This window comes from Belonocnema kinseyi, chromosome 3 (assembly GCF_010883055.1).
Source record: "Belonocnema kinseyi isolate 2016_QV_RU_SX_M_011 chromosome 3, B_treatae_v1, whole genome shotgun sequence".
Taxonomy (NCBI): domain Eukaryota; kingdom Metazoa; phylum Arthropoda; class Insecta; order Hymenoptera; family Cynipidae; genus Belonocnema; species Belonocnema kinseyi.
The window spans coordinates 117,830,192-117,851,847 of NC_046659.1; the positions used below are offsets into that span (position 1 = coordinate 117,830,192).

Genomic DNA, 21,656 nt, shown 5'->3' on the forward strand with positions numbered 1-21,656 from the left:
TGTAAGCAATAAAATTTGCACATTCGTTGCAAATCAACAAATAAGTATCTGCATACACGTAACCTATAATTATTTTTGAAGCATTTTTAGCGATTTCTAGCGAAGAGAAAAAGAAACTTTGACCGTCGATAAAGTCGAGATCACGTGACTAAGTTCATTTATAAAAATTTTGTATGGAGAATGAAATGATTTTCGTTATTTTCGGTCCTCACTACGTCCAAACGGATTGAGATATCGTGTTCAGGATTTAGGAAGCTATACCGAAAGCACTAAGGAACGTTTGTATATATCAAAATGTTCATAATTACGAAGAAATTTTTCTAGTAAAATACTAAAGCAATTAGGAAATAAACTTTTAACGTCGATAAAGTAGATGCCTCGATTAAAAAAAATCGAGGAACATCTTAGAATGTCATACTCGAAAATTCGTCCAAGTCCCATCTTGAGAAATGTGCATCTGCAGAAAATAATTAAAATGTTCTAATGGTTATATATTCTTTTAGATTTTTTGTACTGGTATGAAACAATTCCAAGAATAAAAATAAAATTTCGCCCGGGGTCGAAAGACAAGGCGAGTCCGATGCTGAGTCCCGCTGGTTGGTTCACTGTCAACAATAGTTATCAGCTGATCGATTCAACGTCAAGAATTATGGAAGTTGGTTGGAGAACTCCGACGAGTAAATTTTAGCACATTGCTGGTGTTGCTATGTGTCCAATTTGAAATTTATCTTTTATTTTTAGGACCAAAAAAATGAAAAACATTTTACACCGAAATTTCATGAATGAACTTAGTCACTTGATCTCGACTTTATCGACGTTCAAAGTTTCTTTTTTTCTCCGCTAGAAATCGCTAAAAATGCCCAAAAAATAATTATAGGTTACGTGTGTGCAGATACTTATTTGTTAATTTGCATCGAAGGTGCAAATTTTATTGCTTATATTAATTTTTTTCAAGGTTTAGACGATTTAGTATAAAATTGGTGTCAGTGCTCAATATGAGCGAATAAAAAAAAATCTAAAATGCATCAAACCAAAAATGATCTGCAAAGTGCTATAACTCGAATGGTAATACCTTATTCCATCAATTTATAAATAAAATTTCTTTAAAATTACCAATATATTGATGTATACAAACGTTCTTTAGTGCTCTTTATTTTATGTGTTAAAGTTTAAACACGATATCTCAATTCGTGTGGACGCAGTGAACACCAAAAAAAATGTTCATAACCGGGGACTAGTTTGGTCACGTGGCCACCGAAAAGCATGCCCTTAAGGCTGATCGTAAGGATTACGGTGAACTTTAAAAGTCAAATCAAGTGAACCAATTCCGGCAAGCAAATTGGAGTAGAATTGTATTCCCTGATGATAGAATCTCATAGCCTTTTGGAAGCCGGAGTTGATTTCAGGTTAGGAAGGAAGAAAGTAAAAACTGTATACACAAGACTATATTTTAATTTAAAATAATAATTATTCGCGCACTAAGTGGGGGATTCAAACTAATTACTGAAATAAGGTTAATTTTAACTACGAGTCTCGATTTTATTTGCGAACTTCGAAGAGACGACGCGACGTGAATGCAAGGAGCATTCTCGTTCCAGGAGCGAAAATGAAAATTACTGAGTGTCTATGCAGACGACAGACACAGCAGGCGCTATATATGGCGGTAAATTTGAAGTTGTACAGGCTAAACATTGTCTGAATATAGAGAAGTTTATAAAAATTGTATCATTTATGTTGTTGCACATAGCAGAATCGATAACAGTTTAATATAAAATGTTAAATTATTCGAAAAAATTTAATGTTTTTTTTTAAGAATTTAAAAAAGCTCATTTTTGTTTCACTGGTCTAATAAATCTTTACATTATAATTTTCAAATAATAATTCATCAAGCATCCATAATTACGTCTTCGATAATATCACGGCTCTTAAAAAATGTTGTTAAAAAATGCTCTACAAAAACATTGACCTGACCAGTGCCCAGCTGGCTCCCGACCATAGGATATAACCAGGGTTGGCCCGGCCAGTAACCGGCCGGCCCCAGACTACGTGATTCGAGAAAAATGTTGCCCGACCGGCTTCCGCCCGGTTCCTGTCCATGAAACTCAGCCAGGGGTAGCCCGGCCGGGATCTGGCCAGAAACTTGTTGTATTAGGGCCAAACGGGGAAATTTCTATACGGGTTAATTTTTTCGGGAAAAAATTGGTTTCGAGACTTCTTCGATATAGATTGTATTTTAGCTAGAATATTAGAATTTATAGAACTATTTTACGTTTTTCGTATACACTGCCTTTTAATAGGGAGGATGCATCCTCATTCGCATTTTATATCAGGCATGCATAGGATCAGACTATCCGAACGGTATGCTTAAATCTCCTCAAAGGGAAATGCAGCTGAGAGCCGTGAGTATGTTTGATTTACCCCAAACAAATTCTGTCTGACGCAGCCGTACAAATTCGTTCCATTACAGCCATCTTATGTTTAGAAATATCCATTGGAACATATGACTGAATCAGTAATATTGCTTCAGTAATTATGGTACGGGTAAATTATGTAAACCGTATTGCTGTAGCTGAGCGTACAATACATTATAGTTGGAATAACCAGAATTATGTGTGTATCGTCGAATTATTTCTTTTAGTGTGTAATTTTTGTTCTTGAGAGATATGGAAGTTATAATAATGATTTTTAGTAGATTTCTGAAAGATTGATAAATTATCTGAATAATATTTTTTAATAAGGCCAAAAAATTTAAAATGTTCTTCATATTTAATAATCAGGTAAATGAGCTATATCGGCATATTTTTAAAATATAGTGAAATTATTTTTAATATATTTTTTAAACTGACTACTAATTATTAAAACTAAAAAATATATATATTTTAAAAGCATATCTTCTTATTATATCCTATTTAATTCTGTCTATATCGTTTTATTTGTTTGAGACACCGTTTGTATGACTCATTTATTGAACGCAGAGCGCTAGTGCCGCAATGAGAAAATGTAATCTTTAAATTTAAATTCAATTTAAAAAGAAATTGAGAAACAATTTAAATTTGAATTTATGATTGTAGTCCATCAGGGATTTAAAACATTAGTTTCCGACTTAAGTTATAATATTTATGATATTTGAAATAATGCAGTTGAAATTGACGCAGTGCGCCTACAAGAAAGAGCGCGAAGCGCGATAGCGGGCAAATTTTTTTCTTCAATTCAATTATGTGGTTGAAAATAAGCTTTGCTGCTAAATTTTTTATTGGACAAACCTGAAATCTTCAAAAATGTATCTAAATTTTCTTGAGAATCTAATAAAAATTATATTTACATTGCCTTGAAAAAATAAAAAAAATAAAATCCTAAAAAATAAGTCCTTTTTTCGAAGTCGCCTCTTTTAAAATTTGTTAATTCTAGATATTGAAGAGACGGATAGAAATATTTCCAATATTCGTTTATCATAATTTGGGATTCATGTATTTGTATCGAAATTCGAGAGTTTATTCAACGTTCAAATATTTACCGGAAATTAAGTTTGAGCCACGGGGGACCTGTGAAAATGAATGTTCTCTTCATTTTATTCAACTTTCTCAATATGTCCAATATATTTTCACTATGCTTTTAGGCTTTTTGTATAGTTTTTAGGATTTCGTAGGCCCTTACAAAAATCATCATAGTTCCGGTAGATTGTCATGGAAAGTGAGGGGAAATGAAGAGGTGGGGGCGGAGCGTAGGAGTAGTATGAAGAAAAGAGGGGAAGAGCAGTAGAGGAAGTGAGTGAAAATGATGGTACGGCATCTAGAGAAAATGATGGTACGGAATATAGGGAAAATGAGGCGGGGGAAAGTAGGGAAAGTGCTGGGAAATGAGGGGAGGGTGTAGGGAAATCAGGGGAAATGATAGAAAGATGAATGAGAGGAAATGAGTGTAAAGCAAGTAGAAAGTGAAGGAAAATGACGAAATATAAGTGTAGGGAAGTGTGAAAGTTAGAGCAAATGAAAGTCGAAGAAGTAGGGAAAATAACGAAAAGGAAGTTGAGAAAATGAGTGAAGGTGAGTAAAGAAAATGAGGTGAAGAAAAGTAAAGGAAAGAAAGATGAAGGGGTGGGGGTAGGGAGCTGAAGTAGAACGTAAGGAAAGTGAGGATAGTGAAAGTAAGGGACAAGGAAGTGGGGGAAATGTGAAAGTAAATTAGAGGAGAGGAAGTGATGAGAAATGAGGTAGATAGAGAAAGAAGTTTCCTGAAAAGTAGTGGTGAAGCGAAGGTTAAAGCGTGGGAGGGGAAGTAGGGGATGAGAGGAATGCAGGGGAAGTAGGGGTGGGATGAAATGCAGGGGGATTTTTGATGAATAATTTTTTAAACAGAAAAAGGAGGTGAAAATGACTGAGTAATTAATAATTAGTGATGAATATAGACTCACTTTTGCTGTGTTGATGGCCAAATTTCCTCACACATGTAGCGGTCACAGACGTTGTATCGTGGATGTGGTTGATTCAATTTAGATACGAGGGCAATTGGGAAGGACACGATTAGAGCCAGCAACCACACAGCAAGGATTAGTAATTTTGCTTGTGTTTTGGATAATCGTGGTCTTAAGGGCCACATAATCGCCATAAAGCGATCTATGCTTATCGCAACCAGCGTGTAGGCGCTTACTAAAACAGATACTGCCTGAAATAGAATAAAAAATTCAATTTTAATTTATAATGCACTGACTATTATATCTTTTGTTAAAAAATAATTTTTTAGTTGAAGGTTGAAAAATTAATTATTTTGTTGATAATTCGTTTTCTTAGGTTAGAATTGATTTTATCTAAAAATGTAACTATTCTATTTTTTATTGAAAATTGTTCATTTTTAGTTGAACATTCATCTTTTTTGGTTAAAAATGAGAATTGAATTATTTGGTTGAAAACTCGTCTTTTTTAGTTGAATTTCACTGTTTTTTTTATTTACAATAAAAATTCTTTTTAGATGACAATTCATGTTAGGTTCGAAAATCGTCTTTTTCGTATAAAATCTATTTTCTTGATTCAATTTTTTTTAATTTGCCTTTATGAGTTAATCCTAAAATTTTTTATTAAAATATCAACTATTTCTAATATTATTTGTGAATTCATCATTTTGATTGAAAAATCAATTACTTGCTTTAAACTTAAATTACTTAAAATTTATCAATTAGTTAGAAAATTTTAATATTCGGTTAAGAAGTAACTTTTTTTGTTGAAAATTTTTATTTTGAATTGAAAATTAACTTTATGGTTAGGAAATCATACTTTTGCATTAAAAATGCAAATTTGGATGAAAATTTAATTATTTGGCTAAAAGTTTGATAATTTTTCGCAAATTGATTAATTTGGTTAAAGATTACTTTCATTATCTCTAAATTTTACTATTCCATTTTTATTTAAAAAATTTATCCTTTATGAGGAATCTTCTATTTTTTTTAAATTCGTCTTTTTGGTTAGATACATTATTCTGTTTATTATTGAAAATTAACTTTTTTGTTAGAGGTTTCAACTATTTGGTTGAAAACTTGTTTTTCATTGGTTGAATTTAGCTGTTTTAAAAAAATCTGTTTTCGTTAAAAATTCAGTTGTTTGGACAAAAAATCGTCTTTTTGATAGAAAATCAACTTTCTTGATTAAAGTATTTTGTTGAAAATTCGCCTCTATGAGTAATTCTAATTATTTTTCATTTAAAATTATATCCTTTTTTGATAAAATATCAGCGAGTTTTGTTTCACATTGATCTATTTTGGTTAAAAAATCAACTACTTAATATAAAGTTAAACTACTCTTTGAAAAATTAAAGTTTTTTATTCAAGATTCATCACTTTAGATGAAAATTCAACAATTTTATAGAAAATTAAACTGTTTCGTTGGAAATGAACTTTTTGTGAAAAATTTTGAGATGATTCGTCTTTTTAGCTTTGAAATTCAACAGTTTTGTTGGAAATTCATGTATTTCATTCAACCTATAAAGTGAAGGCTGCGGCGATTTAAAAAATGCTTTGACCTTTGGGAAAATTTTCAAATTTTCTTCGTTCAGGGCTCAAATTAAAGCTCTTGGCATGTCAAATTCTCCGCATTTAATTAATTTGTGGATAAATTTCTGCTTATATCCTCTCTTTCCGATAAAAAACGAATGTCTTAACATTTTTTCAGGAAAAATAATGTTTTTTATTTAAAATAAAATTATCAATAATATTATTTGAATTCTTACAATCATAGAAAAACTTTTTTCTATAATTTGTTTTTTGATACAACTACCTTAAGTCATTCATAACATTTATCAACTTGTAAAATGCATAACCACAACTAAAAAAATTCTTTAATTTGTAGTTTCATATTTTCTTACTCTCTAGGATAATCCTTGATCAAACAAAAATATTTTCAGCCATTCAAAAATGTTTTTTTGAAAATCCCATTGTCTAAATTGATCAATTTTGTGCAATTTTTGCAACAAATTGTTTGAGTTAAAAACAAGAATTTATTGAGATGAATGTTTTTTTGTATGAATCCGACCTGGAGTTCCCTAATGAAATTGTCTAATTTTTAAGGCTTGCATATTTCAGAATGTTAAATTCTGAATCCTTCAAGTTTCCCAATCATTTTAAATCTTTTTGTTGAGGTTTCAGTTTGTGAACAAATTTTATGAGCATTCAAACTAGCTCCTGGTATTAATTTCTCTTGGGCATATTAAACGAAGAAGTAGTACAGAACGTCATTTGAGAGCGTTTTAGTTGAAAAAATTGGATCTTTAGCGACAAAAGCGTGCTAAAGTTGTAGACAGTGAAGTATACTAAGTGCTGCGAATAAAAAGAATTCTCTATTCTCCGAGGAATAATAAATGATGGATTCATTCTTAGAGTACAGAGGCTTTTGTGAAAGTAAAAAAATTGCTTTCTGAGGATATGAAGGAGTCATCATCAACACTTAAAAGGTCTAAAGGAAAATACTTTCAAAGAAAGTTTTTTAATACCCTCCATATAATGTAGAATTTAACAAGTTCCACGTTTTAAATAAAAGATCCATACATAATACAATGAATAAAAGGTCCATACATAATACATTGAATAATAAGTTGATTATATTCTGCAGTTTAGTGAGGCTAATAAGCTATTTCGATACATTCAAAATAAAACAAAAACTTTTCAAAGAAAAAAGGATTAAAATGTTGCATTTTTAATTCGGATAATTGATGACAAAGCTAAGTGATTAGTGTTAAAACTATTCTGAAGATTGTTCAGTGTAAGAAGCCACTTTGACACATACACTGAAAAAAAAATTTGCATTGAATCAAGTAGGCTAATTTACTTGGTATTTTCTTTTTACAAGGGACCGATTTTCTTGAATCAAGAAAATAATAGAATCAGGACAACTATTTGAATCAAGAATATATTTACTCTAAGCAAAAGACTATTGAGTTAATTTGTTTCATTATACTTATTTGCGTGAAGTTTAATAAAATATTGAATTAAGAATATTACATTCTCATGATAAGTAACTAAAACTCTAACAAAATTCTTGATCCAAGTAAATTTTTATACTTATTTTGACTACTATTTTAATTGAAATAATGCTCATGTTCTTGAGACGGGAAAATGAATGTATTCAGTGAAGAAATAATTTCTCTTAAAATAATGCTTGAATATTTTCCTTCAAGTAATTATTTATTTGGAACGAATTTCAGATTTACTTTGAAGATACCTATGTCATCAAAATAGAATCACATCAGTCTTTTCAATATAAAAACTGTAGATTTGATATAATAGACATCGCACACATATTATGAAAATTAAAATATTGGTCTAAATTAATTTACTTCTTACTGCAAAAGTATCTTATTAAATTGACATGATATGAAGTTGGTTCTCTTTGCCACTAACAATTGCTTATAAAATTTTCAAATAGATTTTAAAAAAGTGTTATTAATTTGAAATATTTATGCAAGAGTCAAAAGTAATTTCATTCCTAAAATCATTAAAAGGTTATAAATGTACTGCGTCTATAATTTTTTTCGCTGATTATTTGTATGTATTAATCAACTTAAAATTAAATTATTTCGAATTTTTTTAACCGTGAAACATTTTTGTAAATAATAATAAATGAATATATGACAGCATAAAACAAAGTTATAAGCTTTAAAAAATGTTTAAAAATACAATTATTACATTTTCTTGATAATTTAAAAAAATGTTTTGCGTTTATAAAGCAAAATATTTAAGGAAAAAAATTCAATAACATTTTTAAAAAGTTTAATAAGAATGCATTTTATTTTATGAAAACATAACTAAAAAATTGACAATTAGAATTTTTTCAAATAAAAGGATTGAGAATGTTCAAGTTCTTGCATCAAACGTTTCTTTACAGAATTTTTTTTTCTTCTGATTTCGAAGTATTTTATACTTGAAAAAAAAAGATAGAGCACTTTTTTATAATGGGTAATATTTAAACTAGCGATCAATTCTTTCTTACATATTCTAAATTATTTTTGTTTAGAAATGTTAATTTAAATTAAAAACTGAATTAAAGGTACTATAAAAGAATTAAATAAATCGTAAACTGTGCGTTTTAGAGAGTTTTTTAAAAATCAGAAAATATTTATTTGTCACTGAGATTATTAAAGCGTTTTTCAACTCAAAAGTTATTAATTTTTTGTAAGCTTTAGATCGTTTTTAAGCGGTTTATATTTTTAAAGAAAAAAGTATTGAGCGCTTTGTAAAATAAGTGAAGTTCAATTATTTTTTGCATATTTTAAATTGTTGTTTTAGGAAAGCAATTCCATATTCAAATCTTAGTAAACAATGTATGATCAAAGCATTCGATAAATTAAAAGCTTTGTGGTTTATGTAAATTTTCGTATATCAGAACATTCTTTTTAGTCATTGATGTTATTAAAGAATTTTTGTAAACGCAACTTTTCTTTATTATTAATTATCTTTGGGTCGTTTTTAAGCGTTTTAAATATTTATAAACAACAAGTGTTATGTCCCTTGTCAAATAAGTGAAACTTACCTCGCCTTTTCACATATTTTATATTATTGTTTGAGCAATTTTATTTTTCATTAAAAATTGACTAAGAGAGTATTATATACAATAAAAGAGTTGGATAAATTTAAAACTGCGCATTATATGGAGAATTTTTGTTTATTGTTTATTACTTTTAGATATTTTATAACATTTTTAAATATATTAAGAAAACAAAAGTATAGAGCCTTTTTTGAAATAAGTAAAGTTCAATTCTAAAATTTTTATAAATAAAAAATGGTATATTAAAGTCTCTCGAAAATTTTCAAGTATCATCAGAAAGATGTCTTCTTAAAAGAAATATTGAGTTCCACACGTTCAGTTTGAAGATGGTTGAGACTCACCATACGACTTCATACGACAATGCCTTGAAATTCTTACTCGTGATTTTGTCACCGAGATCCAAGTGCTTCGATAGCGAAGTCGGTAGAGCGCGCGGTTAGGACACTAGCTTAGGTAGTTTTAGGTAGGGTTCGAATCCGCGTGGAGTGGGATTTTTCAAAGAGATTAAGCGTGCGATTATATTTGTAAGTAATTATATTTGTATATATTTGCTGGATTTCCGACAGACGTTTGTAAACAGGTTTTGTTGAATCTTTTTTTTGCGTACCTGTTCTTTTTTACACCAATTTTTTTTATTATTTTGAATGTTATTTTTCACGAAAAAAACGAAAAGTACGCATCCTATCAAAAAGTGATTCTTAACGAAAATAAAGATCCTTTCAACGAAATTGTAGATCTTTTTTGGAAACACAATTTTTGTTTATTCATATTTTATCGTATACTACATATTTTGACTACAAAATGGAATTTTTGATTTTTCTTTATTTTTTGCGCAATCAAAATTTGAATTTTCGATATTCCAAGAAAATGCAAAAATTTATTATGATAATCATATAGGGCTTTCGAAAATCAATATTTTTCTTTTTTGACTTTTTTAATACTGTGCGTTGTTTGGCTAAAAATTTTGATTATGGATTGATTAAAAATATTTTGAAAATGTTACAGCTCTGAGAATTTTCTTTTTATCAAAAAAAGTCATTGAGATAAATTGTTTCTCCTTTTTAATACCATAAATATCTGTACATAGAATTTTCAAATTAAAAAAAAGTGGTCTCAACAATTTTTAAAATACACTTACTTATTGAATTTTCATGAAGAATGGCTGGTTAATGAACTCGTCCTTTCTTCTAGGACCTCGAAAAGTGTGTCAAAGATCGATTTTATCCGTTCAATTTTTCGAGAGTTATCGTGTTTACAGACGGACGGACAGACAGACGCCATCGCAAAAACTTGATTTTCGGATTCAGGGGGTATCGAAACGTGGAGATTTGTTAAAAAACTGTGGTGCCAAATTTCAGACAATTCTAATAGGGCAAGGGGGGGCGCAGCGCCAAAAAGTTAACAGTCAATGTTTTTTTTTAAAGTTAATAAAATGTTGAATTGATCCAGTTTGTTCTCACTTCGAGTTCTACATTATATTATATTTCTATAAGTATTAATCACATCAAAGAAACAATGATTTAGTAATTTAATTATTTCTAACATGCTGTATTTCGTCGGCTTTGCCCCTCACCTGAGGGCAAAGCCGTCTGCAGCTTTTTATGAAAATCAAAACATTTAAAGATAAGAAAATATGATGGTTTGCTTCTGTGGTATTTTCTGTACTGGAAAAATTAACTTTAAAGATGTCCAACAAGAAGAATAAGTTATTTTGAATAAAACTAAAGATAGCTGTAATATAACCTCTTATTCATTGAGGTCCGCCACCTTTTGATGTACCGGGACAAATATGGCAGCGCCCACATGTTTATATTTTCATGCACAGTTTGTCGGCAAAAATGCTCGTGCGCATAATCAAATGACATATCGTAAGATGGCGGCTCTCCCCACTCATGGAATTCTTCCCCCTCCCGTGGATTCAACCCCGCTCGCCCAAGTCAGGATGGCATGCCTAGTCCCGTGTTTCCTATGTCCATGTGTGACACGCGTTTCACCTAAGCACTTTGTCAATATTATTTTCGTCATGCTTGCCCCCCTGGCCAAGCCTCACATATTTATGAGATATATTATATTTTGGACTTGAATTACGTCTAATTAATATAATTAGATTGTGTGATATTATTTTATCTGACAAAATATCAAATTTTTGTACGGTAAGTATTGTCAATAGAGTTGAAAACTATATATTTCTGTCAGCGAAACTTCCATTCTTTCGTGGTAAAAACTGTTTTCTGTATAATTTATCTCTTGCAACTTCAATTTTCAAGATTTTAGGAAGTAACAAAATCTCTCTGATGAAATAGATTTATTTGATGCAAAGTAGAACTAAAATTGTTAAATAATGGCCATGCTATAAGGAAAATCACCTTTGCCCCACTGGTTGGCGCTGCCCCCCTTTACCCTACTTTCTCAATCATAAACTATGAGAATGTAAAAAGATGAATTTTCTACAAAAAGAGACTCATTTACAACAAAACACATTGATTTTTATCGAAATAAGATCAATTTTCAACAAAAATTAGAATAGTTAAAATTCGAGAAAAATAAATATTCAACAAAAAAAAACAATTTTCAACCAAATATTTTTGTTTTCATCCAAAAAAAATATTTTTCAAGTAAAAATATAAGAATTAAATTTTCAGTTGAAACAATTAAACTTCAAACAAAAAATAAAAAAACTTTCCATACAATAATCTGATTCTAAATCTAAAATATCAATTTTCTACCAAAAAGATACAATTTTAACAAAATACATAAAATGTAGACAAAAAAAGATAAATTTACTACAAAAAAATAAGAAAGGGTAGTTTAGTTTGCAGTTAGAGAAGTGAATTTTAAACAAAGAATTAAACGAGTTTTAAGCAAAATTAATTAAATTTCAACTAAAATTTAAATTTTCAAGGAAAAATAAAAAGGTTACATCTTCGGTTAAAAAACGTAACGTTCAACTAAAAAGAAATAATTTTTCAGCTGAAATGAAAAAAAATTTTCAACCCAAGAAATTAGGTTTTAATCCTAATCATGATTTTTCAACCAAAAATATGGATTTTTTAATGAATAGCGAGATTTTCAACACAATAAATGACTTTTCTATTGAAAAAAAGAGTTTTCCACTAAATATTTTTTTCCCAACCAAAGAAATGAATTAGCAACCAAAAATAGAATAGTTAAATTTTCTACAAAACAGATAAATTTTCAACGCAAAAGATTACATTTATATCAAAAAAGGTAAATTTTCAACAAAGAAAGAGAATAGTTAAAGTAATTTTTTAACTTAAATGAGGAATCTTCGACTAAAAAAATTTCATTTTTGATCAAATAAGTGAATTTTTAACTATAAAGATTAATTTTCTATAAAAAATAAAATATTTAAATTTGTAACCAAATAAATTAATTATTAACCAAAAAGACGAAGTCTCCACTAATGAGAGTACTTTTCTGCAAAGGAAAGATGAATTTTTATCAAATAGTTGAATTTTCAACTAAAAATAGACCAATTCAATTTTTTTAGTGAAAAAATAATTATCAATCATATTAAAGTAAATTTTTATTGAAATTTTAGTATTTCGACCAAGAAGATTACATTTCTATCGAAAAAAGATAAATTTTTGACAAACAATTAAACAGACAGATTTTCTGTTTAAAAAAATTAATTCTAAATTAATTATGAATTTTCAACTAAAAATATGATTTTTTGAATAATCCGTGGAATTTTCAAACCAAAAAATAAATGTTCTATCAATAAAAAAAACGAATTTCAACTGTTTTTTTCCAGCCAAAGAAATAAATTTTTTACAAAAAATGAAATATTTAAATTTTATACAAAAAGAACATTTCTAAACGAAAAAGATTAAATTTCCATGAAACAATTTAATTTTCTTTAAAAAATTGATTAGTTAAAGTTAATTTTCAACAAAAGGGACGAATCGCCAACCAAAAAATTTTAATTTTCATCCAAATGCATGGATTTTCTACAAAAATAAAATAGTTACATTTTTAACTCAAGAAATTAATTTCGAACCAAAAAGATGAATTTTCAATTAATGAGAGTACTGTTCTACCAAAAAGACAGATTGTCAAGAAATAGTTAAATTTTCCCCTAAAGCAGACAAATTTTCAACTAAAAATAAAATAGTTAAATTTTCAGTAGAAAAAATAAGTTTCAATAAAAGGAAAGTAAATTTTCAGCGAAATAGTTAAATGTTCAAACAAGATGATTAGATTTCTGACAGAAAAGATTAATTTTCGAGAAAAAATCGAACAGTTAAATTTTCAGTGAAAAAAATTAATTCTTAATGAGAAAAAACTAATTTCGAACCAAAAAGATCAATTTTTGACCAACGATATGAATTTTTTACACAATTGGTACAATTTTTAACCATGCACACGAATTTTCAACAACAACAAAGTTGAATTTTATAAACACTTAGTGGAATTTTCAACACCAAAAATGAATTTTTTATATACAAAAACAAAAAACCAATGTTTAACTAGTTTTTGCTCCAACCAAACACATCAATTCTTAACAATAAATAAATGAGTTAAATTTTCTACAAACCAGATATTTTTTTCATGAAAAAGATAAAAATTCTATCAAAAAAGGTAAATTTTTAACAAAAAATGGAATATTTAATGTAAAATTTCAACTAAAACGAATCTTTAATTTAAAAATTTAATTTTTAACCAAATGCATAAATTTTCAATTATATAGATACATTTTCTGCACGGGTCTACCAAAGAAACATTAATTTTCAGCAAATAGTTAAATTTTCAGTGAAAAAATAACTATCAATCATATTAAAATAAATTTTCAACGAATTAGTAACATTTTCAACCAAGAAGATTAAATTTCTATAGAAAAAGATTAATTTTTGACAGCAAATCAAACAGTTACATTTTTCGTTAAAAAATTAATTTTAAATAACGAAAAAAAACTAATTTTCAACCAAAAAGATCAATTTTTAACCGATAATTTGAATTTTCTGCCCAATTAGATGAATTTTAAACAATTTACATAGATTTTCAACCAAAAATATAAATTTGTGAATAAACAGTGGAATTTTGAAACAATAGAAGTAGTTTTATATCAACAAAAAAATGAATTTTTAACTAGTTTTTTTTCCAACCAAAGAAATGAATTCTTAACAAAAAATAAAATAGTTTGATTTTTTACAAAGCGTATAATTTTTAAACGAAAAAGATTAATTGTCGAAAAGCGAAAGCTTCGTTAGAAATCAAATTGAGCCTTCGTTGAGTGAATTAAGATTATGACTTCTGCGGTTATGATTGCGCAGATTGATATTTTAAGTAGAGATAGTCGAGTGGAGTGAGCCTTACTAATTCTCACGACAAACCGATTAGCGATCATTATTTTTAAGTAGAGTCTAAATGTGTTGTAAAGATTTACTTTAAATTTTAATAAACTCAGTTGTTACCAGTGTTACCATATTTTACGAGTTCTAGAAATCAATAATCCTTACTTAATTTTAATAACATTAAAAAAACTTTTGAATTAATTAGACTTTTTGTCACACCTTTGTCAAGTGAGCGAACCGCAATTTTTAAAATTTTAAACTTGCACGCGTCGACATTATTCTTTTATCAAAAAAAGTAAATTTCAAACAAAAAATTGAATGGTTAAAGTGAATTTTTAACTAAGAAGATAAATTGTCAACAAGAAATAAAATTGATTAATTTTAAACCGATACAATTAATTTTGAACTAACGCTAGTACTGCTCTACCAAAGAAGGACGGATTTTCAACAAACAGTCGAATTTTCACCTAAAACAGATAAATTTTTAACTAAAAATAGAATAGTTAAATCTTCAGTGAAAAAATAATTCTCAATTAAATTAAAGTAAATTTTTAGCAAAATAGTAAAATTATTAACTGAGAAGAGAAATTATACACCAAGAAGATTAAATATTCTTCCATTAAATTAAAATTTTTAATAAAAAACAGAAATTTGAAGCAAAATAGTAGAATTTTCACCTGAAGTTAAATTTTGAATCACACATGTATGACTTGAATTTCTTGTTAAAACAATTTATTTTCAAATAAACAATTCAATTTAAACAAGTTTCTTAACTAAAATGAACAAATATAAACTAAATAAATCAATCTTTGACAGAGGAGTTCAACTTCCAACTGAATGGTTGAATTTTCCAACAAAAAAAGATGAATTCTCAACGAAAAATGTGTTTTATGATAGTTCTACCAAAAAGAAGTTTAATATGATACCAAAAGTAGTTTGATTCAACCAAAAAAGATAAATTTTCAACATAATAATTGCGGTTTTTAACCATAACAATAAAATTAACATCAACTTCAGTTTATCGAAAATTCCTTAATTCTGTCACGTTTTCAAAAATAAATGCTTTAAATTCCCTTGAATGCTCTATAAAGGCTCTGTTGAAGCTGAAACGCCGAGCATATTCTCGAGAGCCTTTACTCAACATAAATTCTTACAGCCACGCAGCTCATTTTCAAATCATGGCTCAAAACTGCTGAAACAATTTAAAAGCTTTCAATTCGAAAGCTCATCAAGTTGAAGCATTCCGAAGTTATGGCCAGATTGTTAAAATGAGCTGCTGTTGCCAGAACTATAAATAAACCCAGTTTGATGCTTACCTAATTTCGAAGAAACAAGGGTCGTAATGGAAAGGCCTATAATAAGGTTAGAGATTAATAAATTTAACTCAACAGTACTTACCTGAGAATAATTGACGCTGGGGCAAAGTTCCTGGCCAAAGGGCCAATATTGTAGTATTAAAGTACTAACAAAGGTGGTAGGTACGCAGAAGAGGTCCATAAGAATGTCCCCAACAGCTAGGTTTACGATGAAGTAATTTGTAACAGTTTTCATTCGAGGACAGCTGTGCACGATATAAACGACTAGGACATTACCAACCAGTGCAACCACGAAAACTGTCGTATACAAAATATAAATCGTTGTCTGAAACCACGTTCTCGAGAGAACACTTCCGCTATTGAATAGTTCATCACAACTGTAGTTGGTCAAATTTTCCTCATCAGAATTTATCTCGGTGATGTTGGCCTCCGTGATGATTGATATCGTGGTCTCCATATTGTTCACGGCATACTGATCTGTAATTAAAAAAAATAATAATTAAAATTTTACATCCTTAATCAGGATGGCCAAAACAAAAATCTTTAAAATCAGCCACTTTTCTAAGAACCCGTGCAGAAATCGCCAGATTTCGAACTTAATACCGATTTGGCCCCGGTCGGGATTCCCGATCTGGCCCTAATCGGTAAAACTCTCTAGCGCATACTTAGGCCAGACGTATTTACCACTGGAAAATCATCTCCATGCGCTCGGAGAACTAGTGCCACTTATTTTTTTCTGATAGTGAAGTGAAATTTGAATATTGCTCGTTTATAATATATTATATTAATTATGTATTGGAAATGCCTAATGCGAATTCGCCGAAAGTTCGGAGGCACAGAACACTAGCCAGTATACCTCGAAACATGAGTGAGGAAAATGAATGTGATTAATTACACACTGCGCTCTTTGAAACCTAACCTCTAATAAATTAATAGTTAATTAAATTTTCTTTTGTCAATAAATATAAATAGAATGATTATATGTATATGCAATGAGTATATGTAAGCGTTTCGGAAGTTAATATTGTTCAACCTATTCAATTTATGAATTTGGAAATTGAATCTCTAGGAAATCAATTTCCTGCTGACATCAACTCAGTTTCAGGTAAAATTAGTAGATTTACAATTACATCAGTAAAAATGAAACTTTTATTCTGTTTTAATAATAAATTCATTATAAAAATACATTAAGGACAACTTTTAACAATATGTATTTCGGAATGAAGTAGTAGAATGAAAATACCAATATTGAGCAGTGCTCCCAACGAGAGCTCCTTAGTCAGCTGCGCATGCTCGAAATTGGCATCTAGTTGGCATTTAAACTTATAAAAACGTCCTTTAAGGCAATTTGATGAGCGGGTCACGTGACCAGATTCCTACCTTACCGCGACTTTTTTATTTCCGAACTTCAGATATCATGTATAACGATTGTATTTTTTTTTTAATTTGCTAAGAATTGCTATGACAAAATTTTTTCATGGAATGAAAATTGTGAAATCAAATATTTTTGTTTATTTATCAATTTTTTAATAAACTTAACAACCCTTTTCTGTTAAATTATACTATCTACAATAATCTTACGTTTTTTAGAAGTATAATTAAACATTTTTGCCCGAAACCTGTTTTTTACGTGCTCGTACTACTTTAATTTTGACTTAAAATACTAATACCCTTACATATAAATATTTTTTTAAGCTGTTATTTGTACTAAATATGAAACCACGGAGGCTCTTAGCAACACTGAAATCTTTTTTTTGAATACCAAAGATTAGGGTGACAGTTTAAAGGAGAGGATCATTCAGTAGTTTCATTTGTGAAATTCATAAATGGATTATAATAAGACTGATCGCGTACCGATCAGGCACCGATTGGGTTGCCAGATCTGGCCCCGGTCTGGGCGTATATTGTATCCGCGATTTGGCCTAGATATAGCCTAGATCTAGCCCGGTCTGGCCCCCATCGGGGCCAGATCAAATATCTGAACGAGAAATCGCCCTTTGATTACGCCTAATTTTTTCACAATGATTTCCAACCACAATAAAATAATTCACAAGTGGCAGTTATAGGCTTTTTACTACTTTATTCGATCGTCGCAACTTATGTTTGTCGTACTTTCTTTTTAGGAGGGGTGATGAGAAGAGGGGAAGTGCAGGGAAATAAAGAGAGGGTTAGGAGGGGAAGCAGGAGAAAAAAGGAGTGGAAAAGTAGGAGAAATAAGAAACGGGGAAGTCGAAGAAATCAGGGATGGGTATGTAGGAAAAGTGAGGGGAAATTACAAAGCCTTCTTTCTTAGAAAGCAAAAATACGAAGGCCGCTTATCGTGAATTTTGTTTAAAAAATTCAAATTTTGTAGGGGTTTGTAGCCCCGGGATGAAACCCTTATTGTTTTGGTCGGGTTTCCGTTCGTATATCTGTCCATCGTAATTATTTCAAAGGAGGGCAAGTCTGGAGAAATTTGGAGAATGAGGGAAAATAAGTGAAAGGAAAGAGGGAGTAAGGAAGGGGAAATAAGGGGGAGGGACGGAAGGGAATATGATGGGAAGCGGGAATGAGGGAAAGTTATGGGTACGTGATATTAGGGAAAGTGGGTGTAGTGAGGGGAAATTAGGGATAAGGAGGGAACGTGAGTGAAGTGGAGGGGATATTATTAAAGAGAGGAGAAGTTGTTGGTGATGAGGGGTGGGGAAGTGAGGAGAAGTGTGGGCAGGGGAAAGGAGGGGAAGTGAGAGGTAAGGAAGCGACGCGAAATGGAAGAAAGTGTCCTAGCTTCCTCTTCCCTTTATTCACCACCTCTACTTTCCCCTCCCTTCATCTCGATATCCCTCTCTCACATCCACCAAAGGGCTATTCACATAATACGTAATACACGTTTCAAAAACTTCTGACCCCCCCCCCCCCCCCCCCCCCGTGATACTTTTGTCATTGGTCTTACTATGGAGAATGATAGTTCGGCCGACCCCTTCACCCCTAAACGTATAAAGTATTATGTGAATTGTCCCTCCCAAAAAAATGCTTCTCGTTAGATTTATTCATTTCATAGATTTTTGAAAATAAATATCTTTAAGATGAATCAGAAAAGATATAAATATATTCAATAAAATTAAAACTTTTTGTACAAAGAAAATAAAAGACGAAATCTCTCAAAATAAGTTTAAAAAGATTTTAATTCGTATTAAAAAAAGTAAAATAAATAATTTTTTTTATATTCACCTCTTAATGAGAAGGTACTGGTTTTATTTGAAAATTGACTTTCGCGGATTCCATTAAATGTCGAAGTTTTGAATGCCCCCTGAGTCAGAAAAAATAGTTTTTACTTCGGTGTCTGTCTGTCGATGTCGTCGTCGTCGTTGTCATTAACAATTTTTTGATAAGATACAAAGTGTTTTGTTTTTATCGTAAAAAATAACATTCCAAATAAGCAAATTAAATTTTTGGCCAAAAGGACATAAAGTACAATACAATATTTTATGAAAAAATGGTTTTTAAATTAAATCTAAAAATTTGCTTCTAACCTTTTTCTCTCAAGAGGCACTTGATGAGAAGGAGCATTAACAAAAAAGAATTCACAATCACTAAATTTAAGTTATCGATCGTTTGACCTTTATTTTAAAAGTCCTATGCAAAAATATGAGGGATGCACAATTACCGAGCGTAAAGCGCGAGATACAACCGGTGCGCGTTCTAGGCGCTCTCAAACTTGCGGGCGAACCGTGCCGCGCGCGATGTGAATGTGCCCGCGTAAATGAAGGCTAAGTAAAAAGTAGCATGCTTCAATATTAAATTACACATAAATATGTCCGGGGAAAATTTTTCAAAGCAGTGTATAAAAAATATTTAAAAATCGTAGCTGCCTTTAAGCCGCGCGCCTTGCGCTATTACACTTTTATACGCAGGGAGAGCGTTTAGCAAGCACAAGTAAGACGGTGAATTTTTGTTCTTTTAAAATAAATATCGTCCAAAATAAGTTGTAAAATTTCAGTCAGCGAATTCGTGTGCTGGTGAGAAGGTTTATGGATGGCAAAGGTTTGTTTGCTGATTCATTATGATGAATAATCTTAACCGGTCTGATAATTCGTAAATGGGCAGATTAGTGACATGATCAAAGAAAATATATTTCAAGGGGAATCAGTCATGTTTGAAGCGGAAAAACGTTATTGCCGTTAACTTTAATGTTCTTTTTCAACTTGTTTCCAACTTTAATGGTAATTCTTATCGTGAAAATCTTTAAAAAGTGTGTTGCTGGAGTCACGTGATAGTGAATCGGTTGAAGGTTAGGGTGTCCGGGAGCATAGCCACACGCGTATTTCAAACAATAACAGCTTCTTTTTGATACTGTATGGACTCCGGTCGTAAAGTAATTCGTTAATTCTTTAGAAAAGGCATTTTTAATGATATTTTATCATCTGCTATAATTTGAGCTTGTAATCGGTTAACAACATTTTGTGCTCATTACATCATATTACTTACTATTCGAAGTATTTACTTAATTGAATTTTCATAAAAGTGTACCACCTTTCCATTCGAATACTATTAAAAAATAGTTATTGTAGGTTTCTTATTCACTTGCTTCATCAGAAGCAAATATCTGGCTAACCAGATGTACTTCAATTTGGGCGATGAAAAATAGTGTAGACCAGAGGGTTAAAAAAATTTTAAAGTAAAATAATGAGTCTGAATATAATTAAAGAATTAGCAATTTATAAGAATGTGAAAGTGAGATAAATTAGATGTCACCATACATTAAATTCGAGACATATGAATTATACTTTAATTGAGAAGCTTGGAAAGCTGAAAAATAGGTGCCCAGGGAATATAGTAAAGTTCTAAGGTCTGTAGTATATTCACCATCACATCAACTCATTCAAAACATGGAAAACATGAGCCTTGTCTTATTTTATATAAAACTCGACGTGTTTCATGAATAATAATTGGATAAACAAATTTATTTATGCTGAATTCAAGACTCCTCACCAAATTTTTTACTTTATCATATATTTAATCTAATTATTTCATTACTGACATTAAAAATTAAAATTAAAATGAAAAGAATGAACATTAATAATTTGTTGAGACAATAATAAGTAATTTTGGATTGAGAGCGCTTTAAATTTAAAGAAAAACATAATGAACAATTTGGAAATATATACGTTCCAGGTTAAACAATTTTAGATTGGGTAAAAGTAAAAAATTATTTCCCTTCCCATATTTATTTCCCCTTCTCCATCCTAGTCACCCTGCTCTACCTATTTCCCTCACTTCGCCCTTCGACCTCACGCTTCCCCAAATTATTTATCCTCCACCTTTCCCTTATTTATAATATTTTCTCCTACTTTCCCTCACTTCACTCACTTCTCCTAGTTCCCATTTCTAATTTCCCATACTTTCCTCCAATAATTACCCCTCATGACTCAGTTCCCCTCTTCTAATGATCCCTAATATCGCCTACTCTTTGCCTCTTTTGCTATTTATTCTACAGAATTCCCCATCATTTCATCTACCTCCCCTTCCTCCCTTCACTAATTCCCCCTACTCCCCCCGTAGTAATTTTCTCTAATTTCCCTTCTCATTTTCTATCACGGTCCCTACGTCCCTACTACTTACTTCCCATTCTTAACGCCCCGAATTTCCCCTAATTACCCTATCAAATCTTTCATTCTTTTCACTTTCCCCCTATTTCCCTCCCATAATTTCCCCTTTTTTTCTTTCAATTCCTTTCTTTGCCATCCTTTCATTTCCCCTCACTTCCGTTAATTACCCTTCCCTTATTTTCTTGTACTTTCTCGAGTCCCCCGCACCAATAATTTATCCTAACTCTGTTTCTATTTCTCATTATACCCTTCTCTTACTTACATTCATTCCCTGTCCCAGCCATCACTTCCCCTCCATTATTTACTTTAATTTTTGATCAATTCTTCTTTCGCCCATTTATTTTACCATTACTTTCATGCAAACATTACCCCCCGACCCACTTTTCATACTTACCCTCCCAAATTTTCTTT

General features: G+C 30.3%; 1 protein-coding gene across 3 annotated transcripts in view; it reads right to left on the reverse strand.

The window, feature by feature from the left end:
* The window catches only part of LOC117169307 (RYamide receptor), a 265,162-nt gene that overhangs the window by 88,768 nt on the left and 154,738 nt on the right, over positions 1-21,656 (reverse strand). For all 3 annotated transcript variants that reach the window (XM_033355620.1, XM_033355618.1, XM_033355619.1), the window contains exons 2-3: positions 15,740-16,134; positions 4,412-4,662 (exon numbers count right to left, since the gene is read on the reverse strand). In XM_033355620.1, the coding sequence (XP_033211511.1) occupies positions 4,412-4,662; positions 15,740-16,114 (626 nt within the window). In that variant the 5' untranslated portion in view covers positions 16,115-16,134. The remainder of the gene's footprint in view (positions 1-4,411; positions 4,663-15,739; positions 16,135-21,656) is intronic.